The sequence below is a fragment of the Hipposideros armiger genome, unplaced genomic scaffold (genome assembly GCF_001890085.2).
Source record: "Hipposideros armiger isolate ML-2016 unplaced genomic scaffold, ASM189008v1 scaffold_677, whole genome shotgun sequence".
Classification (NCBI taxonomy): domain Eukaryota; kingdom Metazoa; phylum Chordata; class Mammalia; order Chiroptera; family Hipposideridae; genus Hipposideros; species Hipposideros armiger.
Window position 1 is genome coordinate 291,325 of NW_017732027.1, and position 22,113 is coordinate 313,437.

The 22,113-nt window shown below is 47.1% G+C and overlaps 1 protein-coding gene across 2 annotated transcripts in view; it reads right to left on the reverse strand.

The window, feature by feature from the left end:
* The window catches only part of AFAP1 (actin filament associated protein 1), a 129,538-nt gene that overhangs the window by 55,019 nt on the left and 52,406 nt on the right, over positions 1–22,113 (reverse strand). For both annotated transcript variants that reach the window (XM_019626453.1, XM_019626454.1), the window contains 4 exons: positions 21,240–21,368; positions 17,987–18,084; positions 6,687–6,795; positions 1,596–1,807 (listed from right to left, as the gene is read on the reverse strand). In XM_019626453.1, the coding sequence (XP_019481998.1) occupies positions 1,596–1,807; positions 6,687–6,795; positions 17,987–18,084; positions 21,240–21,366 (546 nt within the window). In that variant the 5' untranslated portion in view covers positions 21,367–21,368. Of the gene's footprint in view, positions 1–1,595; positions 1,808–6,686; positions 6,796–17,986; positions 18,085–21,239; positions 21,369–22,113 lie in introns of those variants that run through there.

Here is a 22,113-nt window from a genome sequence, read left to right on the forward strand (position 1 = left end):
CCGTCCAGAAGCCGGCGACTGATCTGCCTCACCCGGGAAGAGCGCAATGATGGTGCCAACTTGGGCCAGTGAAGCAACGTCCTCCACAACTAGACTGAACAACAAAACGACAGCAACTTGTCTGTTCCCCTTCCCCCCAATTCCCCAGCACTGTTCCCATCCCCCAATTCCCCAATAAAAATCTTAAAAATAAATAAATAAATAAATAAATAACTTTGTGCACTTCATCGAATATAGTGGTGTTTTCCTGTGGCTTTCCATTAATTTCTTCTTAAATATTTACAACTACTCTACATGGTAGGTAGTATCATCCTAGTTGTGAAGATAGAAAATCCGGTAGAAATGAAAGAAATGCAGAGGAAAGGTGTGGAGACAGGAGACAGTGGGGGGTGGGGGGAGGAGCACTGGGCCAGGGGTGAGGATGCCTGCCCCCCGGAGTGGCTGACCTGCCATGCAGCACAGGCTTCCCTCATTGCTTTAAAACTTCTTTCATGAGTTGGCTGTGTATTTTTAAAACATTTATGTAATATAGCCACATCTTGCAGCCATTATGTCAGATTGTTAATACGTACCATATTAATCTTTCTCATCTTTTTTTTCATTCTTTACTTTAAAATTCCCCTATGGCATCATTTTTGGCATATTCTAAATTTGGGAGATGTCAGGCCACACATTTGGAAAAAACATGTACTCTCGCTGTTTTAAAAAAAATTGAGCAAAACCACTAATTAAAAAATATACAATGTCCTAAGAATCTAGTAAGATTCGTATAATTCACAGATGAAACTATAAAGAAGAGTGATGTGCGCAAATAAAACTTCTCATGTGTTCTGTTTTAACAATATAGTTTTGAGGGATTTTTTTTTCTCAAGGTGAATTTGAAGGAAAAACAAAAAGCAAAACACATACTCTAAAATTCATAATTCTGATCCTCAACACGATTTCTAACACTGGGCAGGAGGAAGGGAGAGAAGGAGGGAGGGAGGAAGGGAGGGACTGTCACACCATTCTCCAAATGTTCTGGTTCCTTCAGAGTCCCTATTGGAATAGCGCCTCCAGCACAGGGTCTGTTTTCCATGCCCTGCTTCTGTCACTGACTCTATCTTCCTATTCTGCCTTTCAGATTAAAAAAAGAAAGAGAACCGGCCCTTAGCTTTCCAAAAGAATTTCCTGTCCTGGCCACGCTCCCCCAAACCGCGAGGCCTGCCCATCCCACTTGTGACCTGGCTTTGAGGAATCCACTGACTCACTACAAATGAGAAAACCCATCCTGCGATTTCTGGCAGGTTACACTGTGCCTTTCCACTGACACAGACCGCAGACCCTGGCAGGAGAGGAAGGCGTTTGCCCTCTGCCTGCTCTAGGGCGCTGGTGGAACCGCCAGCATTGAAGACAGGCCCAGCTCAGCCAGCACCAACGGACAGCCTGTGGGGCGGTGCTGGGGTGCTGTGAGCTCACTCAGCACAGGCACTGGAGTCTGTGCCTCCCTTACCCTCACTCGTGTTAGCGCTGCCTGGGTATAAATGCCATCCAGTTCCATGGCCAAGGAAAGCTGGACAACTTTACACAAGAGCAATGGGCTTGCAAGGCTTTACCAGTAGTTTGGTGTCTTTGATGACGCAGAGTAGCTTGGTCCACTGTCCGAAGCGCTTCTTCCGCAGCAGGAAGGCACAGATCTTGGCATCCTTTACCAGGTCCATGGAGGCCTCCTCTGAGGGCCACTGGTGTCGCGTTTTCTTCCCCTTTCCATCCTCCTCCTCTTCATCATAGGATTCATAAGAGCTACTCATTGCATCCGAGTCATAATCTGTCAAAATAACAACAGAAAAGTAAGGACCTGGTTACAAAAATCTTATCTGGAAGCCTACCCATGGACTCAAAAGTCATTGTTACTGTATCAGTCAATGAGGAAGGGGCCTCTACATTCAGTGTGCTGGGGAAACATTAACAAAAATAAGAAAAAAAGAACTCCAAGACGGGCAGTGGGAACTCAATGGAGAGTTTTAAACTAAAGTGACTAAAAATCGTGTACTAAGAAAAACCATTTCTAAACTCTGTCCGGTCATGGCCATGCACGCTGCAGACCCTGCATGGCTGAGCCCTCGCCGTGCTCTTGTAGGCGGGGTGAGCATTACCCGTGCTCTGCAGTGCGTCCCACCTCCCGGAACCTGCCCAGAGCGGTCCCCTGCTTCCCCTCCCACACCTTCCTATTATAATTCCTTCTAGTCTGCAATGGCCTACTCCTGCTGGCAGTGTCAGTGCCCAAGCCCCTCCTAACGTCCAATATCTGACCTGAGGCCACCCTCTCTTGGGGTCACCCTTGGGGTTTTCAGAGACATTTACACCCATCCTTCGCACTGCATTCTGCCATTCACTGACGCTTAAATACCGGGTTACTTTAGTTTCCCGCATACATCACACTCTCTCTTACCCTCGGGTCTTTGCACATGCGGCCCCTCACACAAGCATCCTGTTTGTCCCACTCAGTCTCCTGCCTCTGCTGGGACAAATGCTCTCATCTTTCCAGATGTAACCTATTGGTGCCTCCGCCACAAGCCCTCCCTGATTCACCAAAGCTGGCTGCAATGGACCAAATCATGTGTGCCTTCCCCCCCCCCCACCCCACCATTCACATGTTGAAGCTCTAACCCCAATGTGCCTGTATTTAGAGAAAGCTTTTTGGAGGGAATGAAGATTAAATGAGGTTATATGGGTGGGTGGGGTCCTATATCTGATAGGATTGGTGGCCTTATAAGAAGAGGAACAGAGATTGCACACTCTCCAGGCTGTGAGAGTACAGGGAGAAGTCCTAAGCCAGAGGGAGGGCTCTCACCAGATGCTGATCTCAGCCTTCCAGCCTCCAGAGCTGTGAGAAAGTAAATGGCTATCGTTTCATCACCCTGGCTGTGGTTATTTGGTTACAGAAGCCAAGCTGACTAAGACACTGGGTGAAATGCCCTCCTGGGTGCTTCTGCACCACCCAGCAGGAACCATGGCCCACTGCACTCTCACTGCTGTCTGTCTGTCTCCCACATCAGGCCGTAAGCAAGGGCCTGAGGGAAGGGAAACCACCTTGGTGGAGGTGATCGTTGCAGCAGGTAACGAGGTACCAGGCACAGGGTGAGTGCACAATATCTGTAGAAGGTAGAACTGTTAGATGAACTTACATTATGCCTGCGAAGCCCTCCTAAGGACAGCTGGCACATTCAAAGAGTTTAATAAACATGAGTGACGATCAGTATTATGGCTAATTTGGGCCCTGCTGGATAAGCTCCACAAGGCTGGGTCTGATCCTCTCTGCGTTCCCCTCACCCCCTGCCAAATCTGGAAGATATTCATTTTTCAAACATATTTGAGGACAGAACACCTAAGTGATAAATGAATGATAGATAAGGAGAAACTGCAGCTGAAGCAATCGGTTGCACCATTCAGCAAAAACGGCAGAAATACAGACCTTCTGGGTCAGAAGTCACCAGAAACTGAATTATAATTGGTACTCAGTTAGTGATGCTTGCATTTTAATTCCCTCACAAAGCCATTACTAAGAGGGGGGGAAAGAAAGGCTGGAAGTTGGAGCTGAATTTTAAATCATGAAAAAGACGTCAAGGAAGGATTTTGAGCAAGACACTCCGGTAACCAAAGAGGTAACTGTGTAATAGCATTGAGAACGGGCTGAAGTGGGGGTGACTGAGAGACGGGGACCAGTTCAGAGGCATCTGCAATAATGTTGATAAGAATGCTGAGAGGGCACCACGAGGGATGTGAAGAGGGGGATTTGGGCGGAGTCACGTGGTTACACAGTGACTGCGAAGGGCAGTCCAGACGCCCCGGGCAGCCCTTCTGGCCTGCGGAGAGGAACAGAGGGAGGGAAGGACTAGCTGTGACCATGGTGGTGGCAGAACTGAGGACTGTCCTAGCTCTGAGCTTTTCTTCCTTATTGTGATACGGATATATTTGTGTATGATAAACGAATTCTTCTTTTCACCTCTCCCATTCCCCTCCATCCAACATGCTAACCGTAAGCAGCTAAGCTTGGATCTCAGTCCTTAAGTTACAGGCTCTCGATGGGGAGTATGACTCAGCCACAAGAGAATGGATGTCCGCTCCGTTACCCCCACCCCCCAAAGCAGATAAATGGACTTTGTATCCTCTGGGGGAGTTAGGGAGTTTTCAGTTGTGCAGGCGGCCGTTGAACCATGTTATGCTGAACCCTGCTTTTGCTGCTGTCTTTATCTGGAAACGCAGTGTGGTTAAGAGAGGTGCACACGGATGCCAAATCAACACAAGATAAATGGGGGTGGTTTTCCACCGTATCAACTTAGCAAGGCTGGAATTACAGCTCCCCAAATTCCCTTTCTTGGACGGCTCTGGGTGAGGCGGGCCACAGAAGCAATCTGGCAGCCCCTGGGAGCTGGGCAGAGGGGCAGCCGCTGCCATGCGCTCTGCAGGCCAGTGCACACGCAGCACACACTGGCGCTAACCTGCTGGCCCTCCATGTGGGCATGGGGCCGGCGCTGGGCCTGCAGCTCCTGCAGGGTCTCCTCTGAGGCAGGGGCATGCGGCTCTGTGCCACGGGTTCCAGCTCCCCCAGCTGGTCACCGGGTTTGGAGGAAGCGGGGGATGAAAGTGGGCTCCCATCTGGCCTTCCTCTTCCCCCATCCTCATTGGGCTGTGCTTCCCAATGACCGTCCCACCAGACAGAGGCAACAGCCTTGCGGAGGCTCCTTCACGGGTCCCCACATTGCACAGGGCCTTGTCCCCACAGTAAGCCCTTTTCTCCACGACACTCCTAGTGGTCCTGCCTCTCTCACAAAACCGGACCTGATGCAGGTTCCACAAATCTGTCACAAAGTCCACTAGTAACTGAAGCCGCGTGTCCCTGGCCTGATCTGCGGGTCAGTTCACTGCCACTGTTCTTCAGAGCAGGTCATTTCACCACAGACATCTGATCAAAGAAGCCACAGGTGCTGTCACCGCTGACTCACTGTTCCCCAGCAGGGTTCCTTCCATTACTCTTTCTTCTGGAATTAGTTCAACAAAAGTTGCCTCTGGTCAGCAACTAAGAAATGGCTTCTCTGAAGAACAGGACATTATACATTGGCTCCTCAGGCTGAAAATTACCAAAAGCCCCAAATGTCAAACAAAATTACTATCAATTTCTAACCATGAAGTATGGTGGGGAGAGGGAAGGAGGCTGGGAGAAGGCTAGAACCCAACATTCCAAACCCTGGGAAGCACCCTCACCAAAAAATTTCTTTTACTCATAGCTATTAGAAAGAAAGGAGTCCAGTGAAGTTTTGAAATACAATCAAGCCATTTAAATTTTATGCGTGTTTCTAATTAATTTACTATCTTCTGAAATAGTGAACACTTAGAAATTACTTGAATGCATTTTTCCCAAGTAGTTCTTAAATGAAAGAGAAATTAAAATATTTATAGATCTCAGAACCAGTGCTCCCTGACCTCCTTACCAGAACTGTCCCTTTTCTCATTCAGAGCATAACAAACGCTTATTGCTATTGGACTTAGTCTGTATTGGGAATGTTCTGGGAGCTGGGAAAACCAGTGTGAGTGAGCTGGGAAAGGCCCCTTGCTGTCCAGGGGTCTCCAGCCCCCAACCTGGGTTCAGCACATCCCTCTCCACATTCAGGAAACACACTGGGGTGGGGTGCGGGGTGGGTATGCTGTAACACTCAGGTTAGCTTCTGCTTGGCTGAACTTGCTCTGCTTGTTTACTGCTGGGGAGAGAAAGAGCAGAAAACTCAGCCTCTGTGTGGCAGAGACTCGGGCAGCATGACAAGAACACGGGGCTGGGGGAGACCGTTTCCACAGGAAGACAGGTGAGGTGACCAGCACGCCGTGGACGGAACTGCGCTGGCCGCCCGGGACCACACGAGCAATCACCCTGCGTTCCATTTCCTGTTGGAAGCACAGCCAGCTGGGCGCCCTCAGAGGACACGTGCTCAGACCTTCCCCTTTATTACGAGGCAGCAACACACTGCTAGACAGAATATCGAGAGGAGAAATGCAGCCAACGACCCAAAAATAAATTCCAGAGACAGTTAGGTTTTCGGTGTCAGCGTGGTATTCTTTATCTGAATTTGCAAGCTGGGTGCTAACAAGAGGCACCTCTGAGAGCCCTCAAGTGGGCAGCTAATGCGAGTCACATCGAGACCACTCTACCTTAGGTCCAAAGGTTCTGGTAAAACCTGTAGGAATTATTAAAAAAGGAGAAACAAAAGTCTCTGACTGAGATGCCTATCTGTTTTATGCCCACTGATTTTCAGCCCGGTAGACACCTCTCTCCTCATGGCACAATGAAGGCAGCTGAGGGGGAGGGAGGAGACACCCTTGTCAAAGTGGGGGGCACGCACCCATAAGAACTTGCCATGAAAAGTCACTTCCCTCTGACAAAGGGAACCCATTTCATTGGCATCCATGTTTCCACAGCTATAATAAGATTCCACTAATTTTGAGTCACAACAATCTGAATTCCCAAAGATGCTCGGAAGGCACTTTTGATTTTTCAAAGCTCTCTCTCTTTTGCCAGTTTGGGTTCAAAGCTGAAGTCACTTCCATTTGCACAGTGTTTTGGAATGTTCTATCCCCGCACCCATAAAGAGGGCTAAGTCTCCCAGTCCCCGCGAGTCAAGAGGCCGGCTAGTCCACCTGACCCCGACACTCACTTGAGGTGATGTATTCTGGAGCTTTCCCAGGGCTCAGCGGCACAGCTTCCTCGTAATAACCTTCTGGGAGAGAGGACGTCGGTAACGGTGGCGGCCCACTGTCAGGAGGCTAAGGAAAAAAGGGGAGAAACAGCGTAACTAGAAGAAAACGGCGTATTTTCATGTGTTGACCAGCACTTTCCTCTTTCCTTTGTAAAGTCTCTGGCAAGAAAGAACATTATCCCTCGAGTTCAGGTGCTGACTGGCTCTCCACTACTTTCCTGCTCATGTCCACCCGCAGCCTGGCCCTGGCCACATGCCACTCCGTTCGTACAAGCCGCTGGCAGTCACCAGACGCATGGCCCGTCTCCCGTGAGCACCCTGTACACACCGCTTGGGGGCACAAAACTCCCCTTCTCCCAAGTAGAATGGGCTAACATTCCCGAGCAAGACACGTGCCTTCACTAGGTCCCCACAACTCTCCCCACACCACTGACCTCCGGGGTCTCCGCGGCCCACATCACCGTGCAGGGAGCTCCGGGTGCACAGAAACGGCTCAGATTGCCAGAGCTCATCCAGAGTAATGCACCCGCTAAGTGGTGAGGAATAAATGCGGGTGCTTTGCCCGGCATCTCACCATGTTCCTAACATGTGCCAGGGAAACTTAGAAAAAAGGAATAAAAAAGAAGTTACCTAGGAGACACTCTCTAAAAGAAACTGGAAATTTTCTTCTGAGAAGGAATCTGCTTGTTACTAAAACCAATCCCATCAGTTTCTTGTCAAACTCGGAGATGAAGGCACTCAGGATTTGATGCCGAGTCTTTAGAACACGGAAGAGCTGGCAGGCTCAGGACTACCCAGTCTACGCAGCCATCAGGCCCCAGCTCCTGAGGGCGCTAACACACACCAGCCTCCCTTCCTACAAGCTCTGGAGGTTTGCTGGTTCTGTCACACACTGGACCTCCCGCCGAAGGGAAGGGTCAAAGGGAAGGGAAGCCAGCATCACTCAGCCAAACACCTGCCCTTGCCCGGCACTGGGCTAAGCGCCTCGGTACTGGTTACAGGTTCCACCAGTCAATGCATGCAGGATGCTTCCAGGGAGATAGTACATCACCTTAAGTTTCACAGGTACAGAAAGTGAGCTCAGTCTCACGAGCAGTCTCAGGGCCTGCTCTAAGTCAGACGCTACTCCATGACAGACTCCAGGTCTGTCTGCGAAGACGTTTCTTATGTTCATATTTCCTCTCTCTCTCTCTCTCTCTCTCTCTCTCTCTCGTAACTCATTCACACTGCCTATATTCTGTGAACAAACTGGAAAGATGTCACTGAGAATGGGACAGAACAGAGGCCCCACACTGAAGATCTACCAAATTAGGTTCCAAGTAGAACAAAGTTCCACAGAAATCAAGGGTGTTTTTTTTGTTTTAAATATGTTTATAAAGTCTCCAGAATGTAAAATTCCACTGCTTTCCATGGAACTCAGCTCTGACTCCAGGAAGTCCTCTGTGAATGACTAATCACCAGCATGCATTCAAGCCACCCCTTCCTGGGGCCAAGGTCATGTGCACCATCCCTCCTGGACTTGAAGGCTGTCATTTCCCCCACCACCCCCAAGCCCAGTTCCCTCACTAATCACTGACCCCCCTGCTTCCCTCTCCCGTGAATGGCTTCCGTCATTCTGCGTCACATGGGGCCACAGCCAGGTCACTCATACTTTCTTGAAGAGGCAGCGCTTAAACGAAACTGGACCCACCAGGCTCAGCCCCAGGCCAGGTCTGAACAGGAACCCATGCCCAGGTGAAATCTCTACTTGTTGCTTTTGGAAAAGAGCTGTCTGATTCTGAGTGTCTTTATTCATGAAATGGAGGGTGTTTCAACTTCCTTTTAGGATGTTGAAACAGTCAAATTTGTCATCCTGGGGAAGCATTGTGAGTAGCTGAATCAAACCAATGAAACAGCACAGACTCCCTTCCCAGTGCTGCCAGTAACACGGGCATGTTAGGTGAGCTGCTCACTGTCGTAGCTGATGGGGTCTCTCAACAGAGACTTCCCAGCCCTGCTGCTGGTCTTATATTAGGCACTCCTGTCAGTGGCTATGCCCTTAGATCCAGTAATTCCACTTCTATTTATGTTCGGTCAAAGTCTGTTCAGCAAGATCTAAGAACGATCTCAACGTTCCCCGAGAGAAGCCTACCTAGATACACTGACACATCCCGGTGTAGGCGTCTCAAAGGGTCATGCTTATCTACAGCCAGTCACTGGGAAATCCCTACTAGATGCTGCTATGTGAAGGAAAACAGGTGCACTGCATGCCCTGCACGTAACATGTGTTATACTTACACATGTACAAAGACAGGGTCATTCACCAAAGCGTTAACACACAGTGGCCTCGTTTTTTACACATTATCTGTACAGCTTGGATTTTCTACACAGTATTTGTCATTTTTACAAATCAGAAAAAATTTAACTATTTTCACTTTGAGGCAATACCCCTCAAAAAATAATACTGCTACAGGAGCACCCTCTCTCTCTCCAAGAAGGATCTGCACACCACCTACCCTTGAAATTCTGCCACAGGGTCTCAGACACTTTGGCAGAGGTATTATGGTTTGTTAAATGTGGTGGACAGGCTGGAAAGAGGTACCCCAAAATGCTTTCTGAGGAAAACCTTCTTTCAGGTCCTTTCCGATAGGTAAGAATTCACGAAATCACAATTAACAGGAATTTTTAAGGGTACACAGCAGGGAAGGAAGGCAGGTTTCCAACAGGGATCATGGAAAACCAGAGGACAGGCAGGAAACGAGAGCAGAAGGGAGACGACGACGCTCAAACACTCGGTGTGCCTTCCATGGACGTCCCCCTCGTCCTGGGTCTGTGCAACCTTCCGTACCTGAGTCCTGATCCCCTCGCTTGGAAACGGTGGTGCTGGGTCATGACCAGCTCTGGTGTCCGTCCTGACTCTCAGGTTCTAGTATTCTTATGAAACCAGCTTTACCTGTTTTGCAATTTTAGTGAGAGCTGTGTCCTCACTAAATGATAGATGACATTCCAGTCTCTGGCCAGAGCAGGTACTTGACATGTACCTGTAAAAGTAACACTGCACTCCGACCAGGGCATTCCTCTCACTGGATTTCACAACTTTCACTCAGTTTCAGAAGAGACCCAGCCTCTGCAGGAAGCTCTAACACCATCTTGCATTCATCATCAGTGGTTTCCTGGGCTGGCTCTCACAAAACACATGCTGATAAAATACGGGCCTGAAATCGAACCACACAGCCTCCTTCAATGCTTCAAAAGAAAGATGAGAAGCTGTTTTCCTCCAAGAACAACTGACCTTTGCTCTAGACATAAGAGATGGAAGTGGCACAGTGCCAGCCACAAGATACCTTTTAAAGTCACCAAAATATTTCTCCCTCAAGTTAATACTTAAGTGAAAGTCACTTTTTAGTTTAGGAAATCTTATCTGCCTTAAGGCATTGTAAATTTCTCCCTTAAGGGCTCCATGTCTTGTTAGAGCAAACCGGTCCTTACAACTGGATAGGAGAGTAATCCATGGGCTCGCTTGGCTCACAACACTAGCCTTGATCTAATTCCCATCGTTTTGGAAATAAAAGCCCATTAGTCTCTGCCTTTGCTAGGAAAAGCCTCACAGAGAATTCTTTTCCTGTTACTACTAATAAATATTATGTTTATGTAACTGTATGGTATAAATATAATTATTATTGTTATTACTATTATTTCAACAATATGACAATAATAACCATTATTTACTGTTTGCCTACCTTGTGTCAGACATTGCTCTGGGATAGTCTGTATATATTTTCTCTTGATCAGAAAATAACAGAGATGTTGGTATTTTGATTATGCTTTTACAAATGAGGAAACTGAGGCTCAAGAGATGAAAGACCTTGCCCAGGGTCCCACAAGCTCAGAGATTAGGGGAGAAGCCGTAGAAAGTCAGCCAGAGTCGGCACCGATCACTGAGCCAGAAGCTTCGAAACAGCAGGGACGCCATCTCTGTGTCACGACTGACTCCCTGGGCTCCTTCCAGTGTGGGGCCCAAGCAGAACCGGAGTTGGAAGGAACTAGGGAGAACCAGCCCACTAAGGCTACTGGGCCCACACCGACTGTGTCCCCATCACACAGTACAACCGATCCAGCATTTCCCAAGCGAGGCGCGCGTTTCTGTACCATCTGCGTCTCGCCCAACACCTTTCACACCTTCCCCTTCTCCTAACTCGCACTTGGCCTCTTCTGCTCCCCACCACCTTCCTCACCCCACTTTATTACTTAGTCCTTTGCACCAGTAACACCAATAGACTGAGAGCTGATTTCAACAGAGAACAAGACCAGCCTAGAATGTGAAATCGCTTTCTGACTTTAATTCTGGGGATACGGTGGTGTATGCAGACTCTCTTTCTGGTTACAGGGATTAAAATCTGTTAAGAGTAACCGCCCACGATAAAATCTGACATAAGAACATCAGGGCTCATGCTCCAGTTCTGTCACATATCAGCAAAACCCTTCTCTAACCGGCATGGATATTTCATGATAGCAGCGTTCATGCCGTGAGCCAAACTTCCACAGCGGCCACCCTTGTCCAGGTTGCTAAGGGAAGCTGAGGACTGGAGTAAAGTAATTCTCAATCGATAACAACATGTGATAGTCTCAGCCGCAAAAATGGTTTCAATCCTAACAACAAGAATTCTGAGTAAGTAATCTTCTGGACAAAGTAAGAGTTTTTGTCCAGATTATAGCCATTCCATTCTGATCGCTATTTAATTTGCATTCCACGCAGCACTTGAGTAAACACTGGTGCATTTTCTCTCATTCTATTTATTCGCCACTGGAATGTGTCCCTCTGTAGTGCCTTCCTTCTCCACCAGTAGGTAGGCTTCCACAGGGGAGGCCAAACAGCCCAACAGGCATGTACACAGGATGCACCTGTGGGTGCTGCAGAGCGGATTTCAGATGAAAGTGCCCCAGGAATTAGACATGAGACTAAACTTGGAGAGTCTCGAAAGGCAGGGAAAAGGAACCATATGGTTCTCATCCACTGAAAGGATCACATATGATTTCACAGGGAAACAAATGGTTTAGTTTTAAATCTTGGGCTTTAGTCTTAACTCTGCAACAGGTAAAACACCTGATTTTGTCACGTGATCCCAGAGCCTCATAATCCCATCTGTCAAATAGAGATAATAAAGTTGCTATGAAAGTTTTTAGGAAGGATAAAATGCAAGCAATGGACAAGGTGGTAACTTCACTGTTTCATAAACACAGAAAGGAGGCGGGGGGGCCCAGGGGCTGGGGAGTTAGTGTTTCACGGGGACAGAGTTTCAGTTTGGGAAGATGGGAAGTTCTGGAAGTGATGGTTGCTCAGCGATGTGAATGCACTTAATGCTACTGAACTGGACACATGAAAATGGCTAAAATGTTGAAGTATATGTTATGTATATTTTATGATAAAAAACTTCATTGTTATCTGCTGACATAATAAGGCATCACATTTACATAAGCTCTGGCCCAAAAATATCAAAGAATTAAATTACTCTCCTCTACCCCATCTAAACACAATGTAACCAACCCCCTGCTGTTTAAATCATCAAAAAATATTTCTAGAAAATGCCTTGATTGTGTATCATACAGTTCACACAGAGCCCCAAGGGAATCGGCCTTGCTCTTTGCTCTGTGCGCCGTGGGGATCTGAGACACCCGTTTGCAGGCTCACTGCTCTTCCGAAGAAGAGGAGGAGGAGATGAGGCACAATTGGTGATTGTGTGGATCAGACCCGGTCAGGGAAACGGCTGCCTCAGCACCGGGTGGGTCCCAACGGCCAATGTCAACACAGATGGGACCCGCTTCCCAATGAACCCGGGCGGGCCACCGTTCAAACGCTCTCTCAGCACTTGCACGTTAAGTACAGTCAGTGCGAGGCTGCACAGCCGTCAGTATGAAACAGAAACAAAAGTCTGCTGAAAAGCACAGCTCTTCCCAGAAGCGTCTTCATCGTGCATCTGCATACTTTGGCCTCTTCTAATGGCCCCTGGAAGAGCAAGGGAGCCAAATCAGATGCCAAACATGCCGTGTGCCACACGTGTGCTTTCAAAGCCTTAGGAGAGGTTCCGAACTTCCACATGGCACACTCGCGAGCCCCTCCACATCCTCTCAGCCACACTGAAGGGACACCAGTGCACACAGGATGCCTCAGGTTGCCGCCACACCTACTCTGAGAGCAAAACAGAAACATTCGAACATTCCCTTCGTGTGTGAAGCATCACCCACGTGACAAGACTGAGTTCTCATGTGCTCCCTGAGCGAGAGTAGTCATCGACATTTCCTGCTGTGCAACATGAGAAACACAGAGAACTACAGAAACAAACACCATCTTTACAAGGCTAAACTTCGTTTCATTAAAAGAAGGTGGAAATCAGGTGCTGTTGCTGTTCAGTGGGGAAAAATTTCAGTTATGCAAGATGAGTAAGTTTTAGAGGTCTGCCGGGGAGAAGGAGAACGTCATGAGACAGGTCGTAATAACTGCACAAGGCACTGGTAGGCACTAAACGGATAAAAATAAAAGATGACTCATTTTTTTAGAGTTTCTAACATAAAAACTTACAATAAAGGCAGTACTCGGTCAATATATGCTACATTAGAAAAATGCAACAGCATTTCAGATGAATGAGAAATAATAAGTGGCTGGAGAATCATAAATCTTACACTATCTATACCACGGGTGCCAAAAAAAATGTGTACAAGTGGACACTTTGGTCAGCGTTGCTCAAGCAGTAGTTCACCGTCATAAGAAGTGTCTGGATGCTGATGGGAACCATTGTGAGCACCTCTTGTAATTGCAGAAGTCAAAAGTGACTTGTATTCATCTTTGGTTATCGGTCTATATTATTATAATTTTAATACAGTTTTCCTTTCTTAAAACGTGTATACAATTTTTGGCACCCCTGGTGTGTCTGTCTGTCTGTCTGTCTGTGCCCTTCAGTCATGCACAGTTGCTTTGCTGACCATTCCAAACCACTCTGCGTGACCACAGGCTCTTCATGACCTAACCGCTGGGATGTGTCCCAGCCTCACCTGCAGATACCCACCCACACCGTGTATTCTGCCAGCACAGAGGTGCTTGCAATGCTGCTCCCTGACCATCTGGCTCTTTCTCTGGCTTGTGCCTTAATGTAGGGCACACCCTCTGCCTGGCACAGCTTCCCACCCATCCCATCTTTACTCCACTCCAAGCTAATTGTCCTGGAAGACAATCTGCCAACAGCAAATGGCCAACTGGCCAGAGGCCAGCTCACCAAAGGCAGGCTGGATTTACTGAATGACTGGCTTACTTGCTGAATAAGGAATTCACTGTAAAAATATTGGAAAAACACAGTAGAGCTATCTTAACCAATCTCCGCTTAACTGACGGGCTGAACTGACAGATGTTCTTCATTTTCCCATTCAAATGCCCTGACTGGTGTCCGTAAAACGCTAAATATTCATGGTCACCAGGCTCCCCCCCGGGTGCCTACAGAGAGTCCCATCAGCTGAGTTGTACATTTACTATGAGTCAGCCTCATTCCTTAAAGTCTCATACTTAACATTATAATTATTACTTTAATTAATTTGATTACTACATAAATAAACCAGTGAAAAAAATGAGTGCAGGGCCGGCCAAGTGGCTCAGTTGGTTAAGAGTGCAAGCTCTGAGCAACAGTGTCGTCAGTTTGATTCCCACATGGGCCAGTGGGCTGCACCCGAGCTGAGCTGCCAGGATGGCTCAGCTGGTGAGAGCACGTGCTCCTAACAACAAGGTTGCCGGTTCAACTCCTGCATGGGATGGTGGGCTATGTCCACCCACAACTAAGATTGAACACAGCACCTTGAGCTGAGCAGCCACGAGTTGCCGATGGGCGACCAGATGGCGACTAGACTTGGAGCTGAGCTAGCTGCGCCCTCCACAACTAAGACTGAAGGACAACAACTTGGCTTTCCCCTTCCCCAATTCCCTAATAAAATCTTTTTTTTAAAAATGAGTGCAAAGGAGAGCTAATAATTCTCTAAGATGCTTTAGAAAGGTCCAGTCAGGACAAACTGTGCAAAAAGAAAAGCTCTTCACTTCAGGGTGGGCATGTCAGCTGTGAGAGACCTGCACAGCACCCATCAAATTTAAGAGCCTTGGAACTCGATTGTTTCACAAGTGTCTAACCTTTACTCCACTTTAGGGAAACAAAAACTGGACATGACTAACAATGTATCATGAGTACAGATTATGCAGAAAAGACAAGTAGAATCCACTGTGCAGCCCCATACTCAAAGAACACAGCCCTTGACCCTATATCAAAATCCTACTAGTTTCTAGCAAGGAATGGCACGGCTTGGAGGAGGAGAAAAAACCCACTGGACATCCAAGCGTTGGGCACCAATAGGGAGACGTCACCCACTGGTCAAACTGCTACTCAGAATGTATTGGTTTAAACCTAAAGTAGTTAAAGCAAATGTATACCTTTTTGACAATTCCTTACTTTAACCAACCTCTTTGATTAACCAACTACTAGTTCTGATTCCATCGGTAGGTAGGCTTCTCATATACCTTCAACCAGGGCAGTCTGCCACGGCCATTTCACAGCCAAAGGCGGGGGCAGAGCATATGCCAGGCAGGGTGACAGACACGGAGAGGAGAGAGAAAAAGAGGGTGAGTGAGAATGAATAATAAACTGTATTTGAGGGGAAAAAAATCCATAGAAATGGAAGAAAATGCTGACCATTCAATGAGTATTCTTCATCTGAAATTGGCGTTGAAACTCACCTTCACTCCATCTGGCCTGGCACAACTGGGACATGTATTTTAGGCCAGACCAGTTAGATGGCACTTTATGTGGCACTAAAGGAGAGCCCATGAAATTCGTATACCCATCTTTACGCTTCTGGCTGCTTCAAGAAGTTTGTATTTCACCTTCGATCTCCAAACACTTTCCTGATCTGAAATGTGACGATGACACACTAGACCCAGCATATTGAGACATATCGTAGGAGAGCCACAGGCTCAGACAAGCTTAGAGAAATAAAAGTACACCAGGAAACTCATGAACCACTGAGTTCTCAACTAGTTCTTTATCTTTTAGATAAATATCAGTTTATAAAATTAATACTGTTGACATACTTCTGGACTAGAATTTTGCATTATATCTAAAAACAACAAATGAGACAATGAAAAATAGTCAAGTCAGTTTCTACAACAAACAGGATGCGAGTTAAAAAAAAATAATTAGAAAGTTTATAAAAAAGAAAAAATATATAACATATAATGTTAAAAAAAGAAAAACAGCATATAAAGGTCATATATTCAATATGTGCTCAACTGTGGGAAGATTAAATGTATAGAACCAAAAAAGAATGCAATCTACAAATGTGAGTCACACATATAATTTAAATTTTCCTACAAACCATAGAAATTTATGAAACTGATTTTATTAATATAGCTTCTTTCACTCTGCATATCCAAAACATTATAATTCAACACATAATTAATGTAAAACTTCAGGAGATATTTTATGTCCTTTTTTCAGAAGCCTCTAAATCCAGTGTGAATTAGACACACACATACCCCCCAGTTAGAACCAGCCACACCACAAATGCCCAGTGGCCACCGGAAGCTATGGCCCTGCACCAGACAACACAGGTGAGAAAGGCTAAAAGAAAGTGTGCCTGAGTGAGAACAGTGGCACTCCTGGGCGGGAGGCATACCAATGACCTTAATTGCCCTTGGGGGGTGTCCTACCTTCTGCAGCGATCGATCGTGTTAGAAATGCAGCACCTGAGGCCCATGTACACCACAGACCAAGTGGGTCAGAATGTGCATTTTAACAGCTCCCCGGGGAGCCATTTGGACGTGAACTTTTGAGAAGCGCTGCTCTATCTGGTACCACCAGCTCTTACATGGGGTTTGCTACATACCAGGCATGTATTCTAAGCATTTGCGATATATCAGCTCATTCTCCACAACAATCATATGAAATAGGTCCTACTGTCAATAGTCATTTTAGTAATGAGGCGTCTGAGGCACAGGAAGTCACGGTCTAAATCATGTGAGTCAGTGCAGAGCTGACACCAGAAGCAGACAGCGTGCTCCCCAGTCTGCACCCTGCACCCCGCTGCCTGCCTAGACTGTGACTCCGGGACAGGCTCACAGCACCTCACACAGCCTTCTCACATCTATGAGTCAGGCTGGCATCAGCTTTGCAGCCACACACCTCCCAACAGTACTGGTGACAACAGGCTAGATCTGAAATCCAAAGAACAGGTTACAATGTGTGCCTTTCCTACTTAGCACAGGTCCTTGAGCAGATCTCTTCACCGAACTTCAATTTCCTTTTCTGGAAAATGGGTATACATACTACGTACATGTGTAGAGTTAAATCAGGGGTTCTTTGAGGTCAAGCAGTCAGGATTCAATGCAATTGTAAGTGAAAAAATAACAAGCATGCTCTGTGATGTGTGGTAGGAACCCAGTAAGTGCTAATTTCCTTTGCCCTCCTCTAAAATGGTAATTACGGAGTGCCTACTGGACATCAGCCATCAGCTGGGGCCCAGGCAGGACGGAAGTAAATGACACGTGGCCCTGCTTTCCTGCAGTTTTTATCCTGCTGGAGAGATAATTAGGTGATTCATAGAGAAAGCGAACATTAGAAAGAGAACTGCCAAGGAACTGACATTGCTCTAATTTTGAATGAAAGTCTAATTTCCCTGAGTAAGCAAATTAGAAAACAGCAAAAGGCAGAAAAGGCTGAATGGGACATGAAGAATTGCGTGTGCGAGTATTCCCAGATTGCAAAAGTGGCACAAGAACTCCAAAACAAATTTTGAATACATAAGGTCAAATAAAATACACATTCCTGGAATGTGAACATATTTTTCTTCTGGAAAAAAAAAACAACTGTTGTGTTTTTTTTTAATTCCAGGAGAAGCATAACAATGACTATCAAAGTTTCAGACTAAGGTATTCAAATTCAGTTAACCCAGGAAGAGGCCCATGTCCCCAGGCTCCACTGTCATTGTTTTGCCTATCAAATCCTCTGTTTTGTTTGTTTGTTTGTTTTTTAATCTAAGGACAGATTTCCGTGGACCTGCAGCTCCAGTAATTTTCAAAGAAACAGCAGCTTCCTAAGGGAAGGCTCCCCTTAAGCCTCCCACTCAGCTCTTACTAGCAGCCCTTGAACAGTCCGAGGAAGCCTCCTTTCTTCAGAACCGGGCTTGCGTCGCCTGCCCCTAGAGCCAGGAAGCCAGGCGCCAGTGACCGTGCTGCGATGGAGGGGCTAACTCACCAGCCATGGCTGCGGGATCTCGGGCAGGGGCATCTGGGGAGGGGCCGGCAGGCTGTGGGGGGCCTCTTGCTTCGGAGCATGATCTTTCACTTCAAAACCTGTAAGCACCAACCAAAACCACAGACTGGTGAGGTGATGGCACTGCTACCAGCCCCGTATCGAACACTTGGCAAATGTTTATTTCCTCTAACCCTTCACAACAATCCTACAAGGTAGTATTCTCTACGGCTGGAAAAACAAGAAAAGGTTAAAGTACTGAAACATTAACAGGTAGAAAAATGAAGCTGGCAGCAAAGCCGACATTCCTCCCAGCGCCACACAGCCTCTCAAAGGAGAGCTGTTCACCTGAACTCCTACTCAGGTTAGCACGTACCCATGTACAAAGGGGGCAGACGCTTTCCTGGGAATCAGTACATTTGTATTGAGTGCCCTCTTAAAGTCACATACTGTACCCAACGTACTTTATAATTGGCATGACTGATACCAGCTCATACCCTCAGGGCACTCATATTCTAGGTGGGAAGTCAAGTATATATACAGCTGGCTGTTGGAAAATGTGGTGAGCATTTATCAGTGAAGGCGGGTAAGAAGCAGAAACCAGCTGCAATCTGGGCACAGTATTAGTTATATGCCAAGAGCTCACGTGGAAAGGCCTAGAAAAACAACCACTTAACGCAATGCTACAGACTAGGCAGAGACATGTAAAGACAAAATCCCTGACCGCTACAAGTTGCAACAGAGACCAGAATTTTGGCAGAGAACTGGAAACAATAAAAGAAAGAAAGAAAGAGAGAGCGAGAAGGAGGGAGGGAGGGAGGGAGGGAGGGAGGGAGAGAGAGAGGGAGGGAGGAAACAAATGGAAACTCTACCACTAAAACAATCAGTGGGTGAAACTTAAACAAATTAAAGCACTGAAGAGAGAATTAGTGAATTGGAAAATATCAGAAGATGCATTCAGAGCGAAGCATGGAGACAAAGGGTTGGAACTCATGGGCCAGAGGAAGAGAAGGAGAGAATCAGGGGAAAACAGTAAGTCCAGGGGCAAGAGGCCCAGACACTGTGGACTGTTCAGACCGGTGGTGGAATGGCTGCGGGAAGGGTACACGCAGAGGAGATGAGGTTGAAAAGAAATGCCACCTCTGCTAATAAAAGCAAGAGCAGGAAACAGAAGTCATTAGTTATTGAGTGTCTGCTATGCATCAGGCACTGTTTGGAAATATTTTATATACTCTCCTTCACTCTTCACACCATCCCTGTGAGGTAGATGCTACTGTCCACCCTTGTCACAGACGAGGAAAGTGCAGCATCAAGAGATTAAGTGACTTGGCAAGGTCATATACCTGGTGACGGGAAGCCAGGGACCAAAGCCAGTTTGTGGAGAAGACACATGTGACACCTAAGGGCCTGGGCTTTGCCGGGGACAATGGCAGACCCAGGAGGGTCCAGGCAAGAGACAAACAGCATTGTTTCAAAAGTGACCGTTTCACTTTGCCCCCTAAACACGGTCCTCATCCTGTGCTCCCATCTGAGTGACAGGTCCCCCCGTCTACCCAGGGCCTCACGTGCCTCATGTTCAATGTGCTGCCAAATCCTTCAGCCGAGGTCCAGGCTAACAGGCAACAAATCCAACTGCATCACACCATGGCCTCACACACTAAAATCCAATGAAGTGTACACTTCAAATGGCTGAAGGGTGTGGTGCGTGAATCATCTCCCAATAAAGCTATTAACAGGAACATCTCACCCACTATCTCCTACAGCACCCACCAGAGTCTCACACCGCAGCCCCCAAGAGCAATAACCGCCCCAGCCCCTCCACCTCTCTCCATCTCTCTCTCTCTCTCTCTCTCACTGAGCTGGTCTGGAGTCCCCTCTTAGGGGCTCTCCCTACCCTCTAACGCTCCCGACAACAGTACCTACCAGGAAAGCACTCCCTGCCTTTGTGTCCTACTCTCTGTGCACAGAAGCGACAGGCAGCAGGCCCACTTGCAAGGCTGGCCCTTGGCTGGCATCTGGGATAAGGATTTCAAAAGTGTGTCCACTGTCCTAATGGATCAAGTTGGTTCACTGTGCCTAGACTGCCAAACAACGTGGCGTATGACCAACACCTGCTGTGTTGGTTAATTCTGTGTGTCCACTTGACTGGGCCAAGGGAGGCCCAGACAGCTGGTAGGACATTATTTCTAGGGGTCTCTGTGAGCGTGTTTCTGGAAGAGATCAGCATTTGAGTTGGTGAACCGAATAAAGGGGGTGGCCCTCCCCCATGTGTGTGTGTGTGTGTGGGGGGGGCATCATCTAATCCGTTAAGGGCCCAAAAAAGTACAAAAAAGTAGAGGAAGGGCAAAAAAGCTCTCTGTTTGAGCTGAGCCGTCCGTGCTCTCCTGACCTCAGACACTGGCACTCCTGGTTCTCAAGCTTTTGGAGTCAGGAGGGGACTTACACCATCAGCCCCGATTCTCAGACTGAAATGGGATCACACCACCGGCTCTCCTGGTTCTCTTCCTGCAGACTGCAGACCCCGTGTGACCTTTGTGCTTCCATAACCACATGAGCCAATTCCTACAGTAAATCTCCTCTTATATCTTTATCTCTATTTCTAGCTCTGTCTCCATCTATCTATCTCTGTCTCTCCTGTTGGTTTTTTTTCTCTGGGGAACCCTAATAAACCTGCTTTTCTGGGAGTCTGGAAATGTGGTAGTGCCAGGCAGAAGGTGCCTACGTGATCAGCCCCCAGTAAAATCCTTGGGCACCGAGTCTGTGGTGAGCCGCCCAGAACAGAAGCATTGCACATAGGCTGCTGCACTGTCGTTGCTGAAAGGGTGTGCTCTGTGTGACACTGAAGGGGGAGAGACGGCAGACGGAAGGCTGCACACCATTCCTCCAGGCTACGCCTGCGTCTTTCTCCCCCACAATTTGACTGTGTGTCCTCACTACCTCGGTCATAACTCCTGGGGATGAGAAAGTATAACTATATGCTGAGTCTTTCTAGTGAATCTCCAAATGTTGGGGTGCTCTTGGGAGCCCCCCAACACACCCACTATTCTATCAGCTCCTTTAAGGCTTTATCTTTCTGTAGCTAGAGACTAACACAGTACCTGGCACATAGTAAAACCTTCAATGACAACTTGATGAAAAAATAAATCCGTAAGTTAACGAAGAAATGAATATGTTTTAGAAAGATGGCAGAATGAAAGATGGTTCAGAGGCAAAGGAGACTGGACGAGGAAAGAGCAGAAGTTTGAATGAGACGCACCTTTAGAGGACTGTATCCTCAGCAGGATGTCCGTAATTACTGCCTTTTTCTCTCTGACAGTTGATGTTAGATATTCATGGTCCAGAAGTTCAAGAAAGAGACGAAGTTCAACTATTAACTCTTCCATCGCTGAAAACAAAGGAAAGAAGAGGAAGGGTACTATTAGACCCGCTGATTTGTAAATGTCAAAATATGAATTAAATTTTACGCAAAGCATTTCATTTTCAGTTTGATGGTTGAATATAGTATTCCAACATGAAAAAAAGATCCATGCATCTTCTAGAGTCTAGACAAATGTGCTAGTCCTTTGCTTTTGCTCTGAGGCAACAATATGCAGCTGACAGAAGCTCCAAAGCCAGGTTGCCAGCAGATGGAGTCGTGACCCAGAAGCTTGACATCATCATTCGGTGTCAACTGCATGATATTAAATTTCAATGTCAAGGAGATGGTAGCTTAAAATGCCAAATAGTTTTCCAATAACCACTAGGACATGGTTTCAGAAACTCAATGCCAACTCTCTGCTTTGTAGGGCTGGCTCCATCCCCAGGAAGACTGTGAACACATTTATACAGTTACAACAAGAGATGCTGGGTGCCGACAAGGACTTAAAACACACGTGCAGGTCCTGGCTTCCTGTCACATGACAGATTTTCCTTCTGGTATCCACAAGGCTGGACTATGGCTGATGTCAGCAAGTTTTAAATCATGCTGTGAACCTCTGGAGGACTCCAAAACCCGTTCAGGGAGTCCGCAAAGCCAAACTGTTTTCATAATATTCAGAAACTTTTCACCTTTCCCTGCACTAATGGTGCAATATGCGAGGGTGACTAAGTTGCTGGCATCTTAGTCAAAGCAGTAGCACCAAAATGTATCA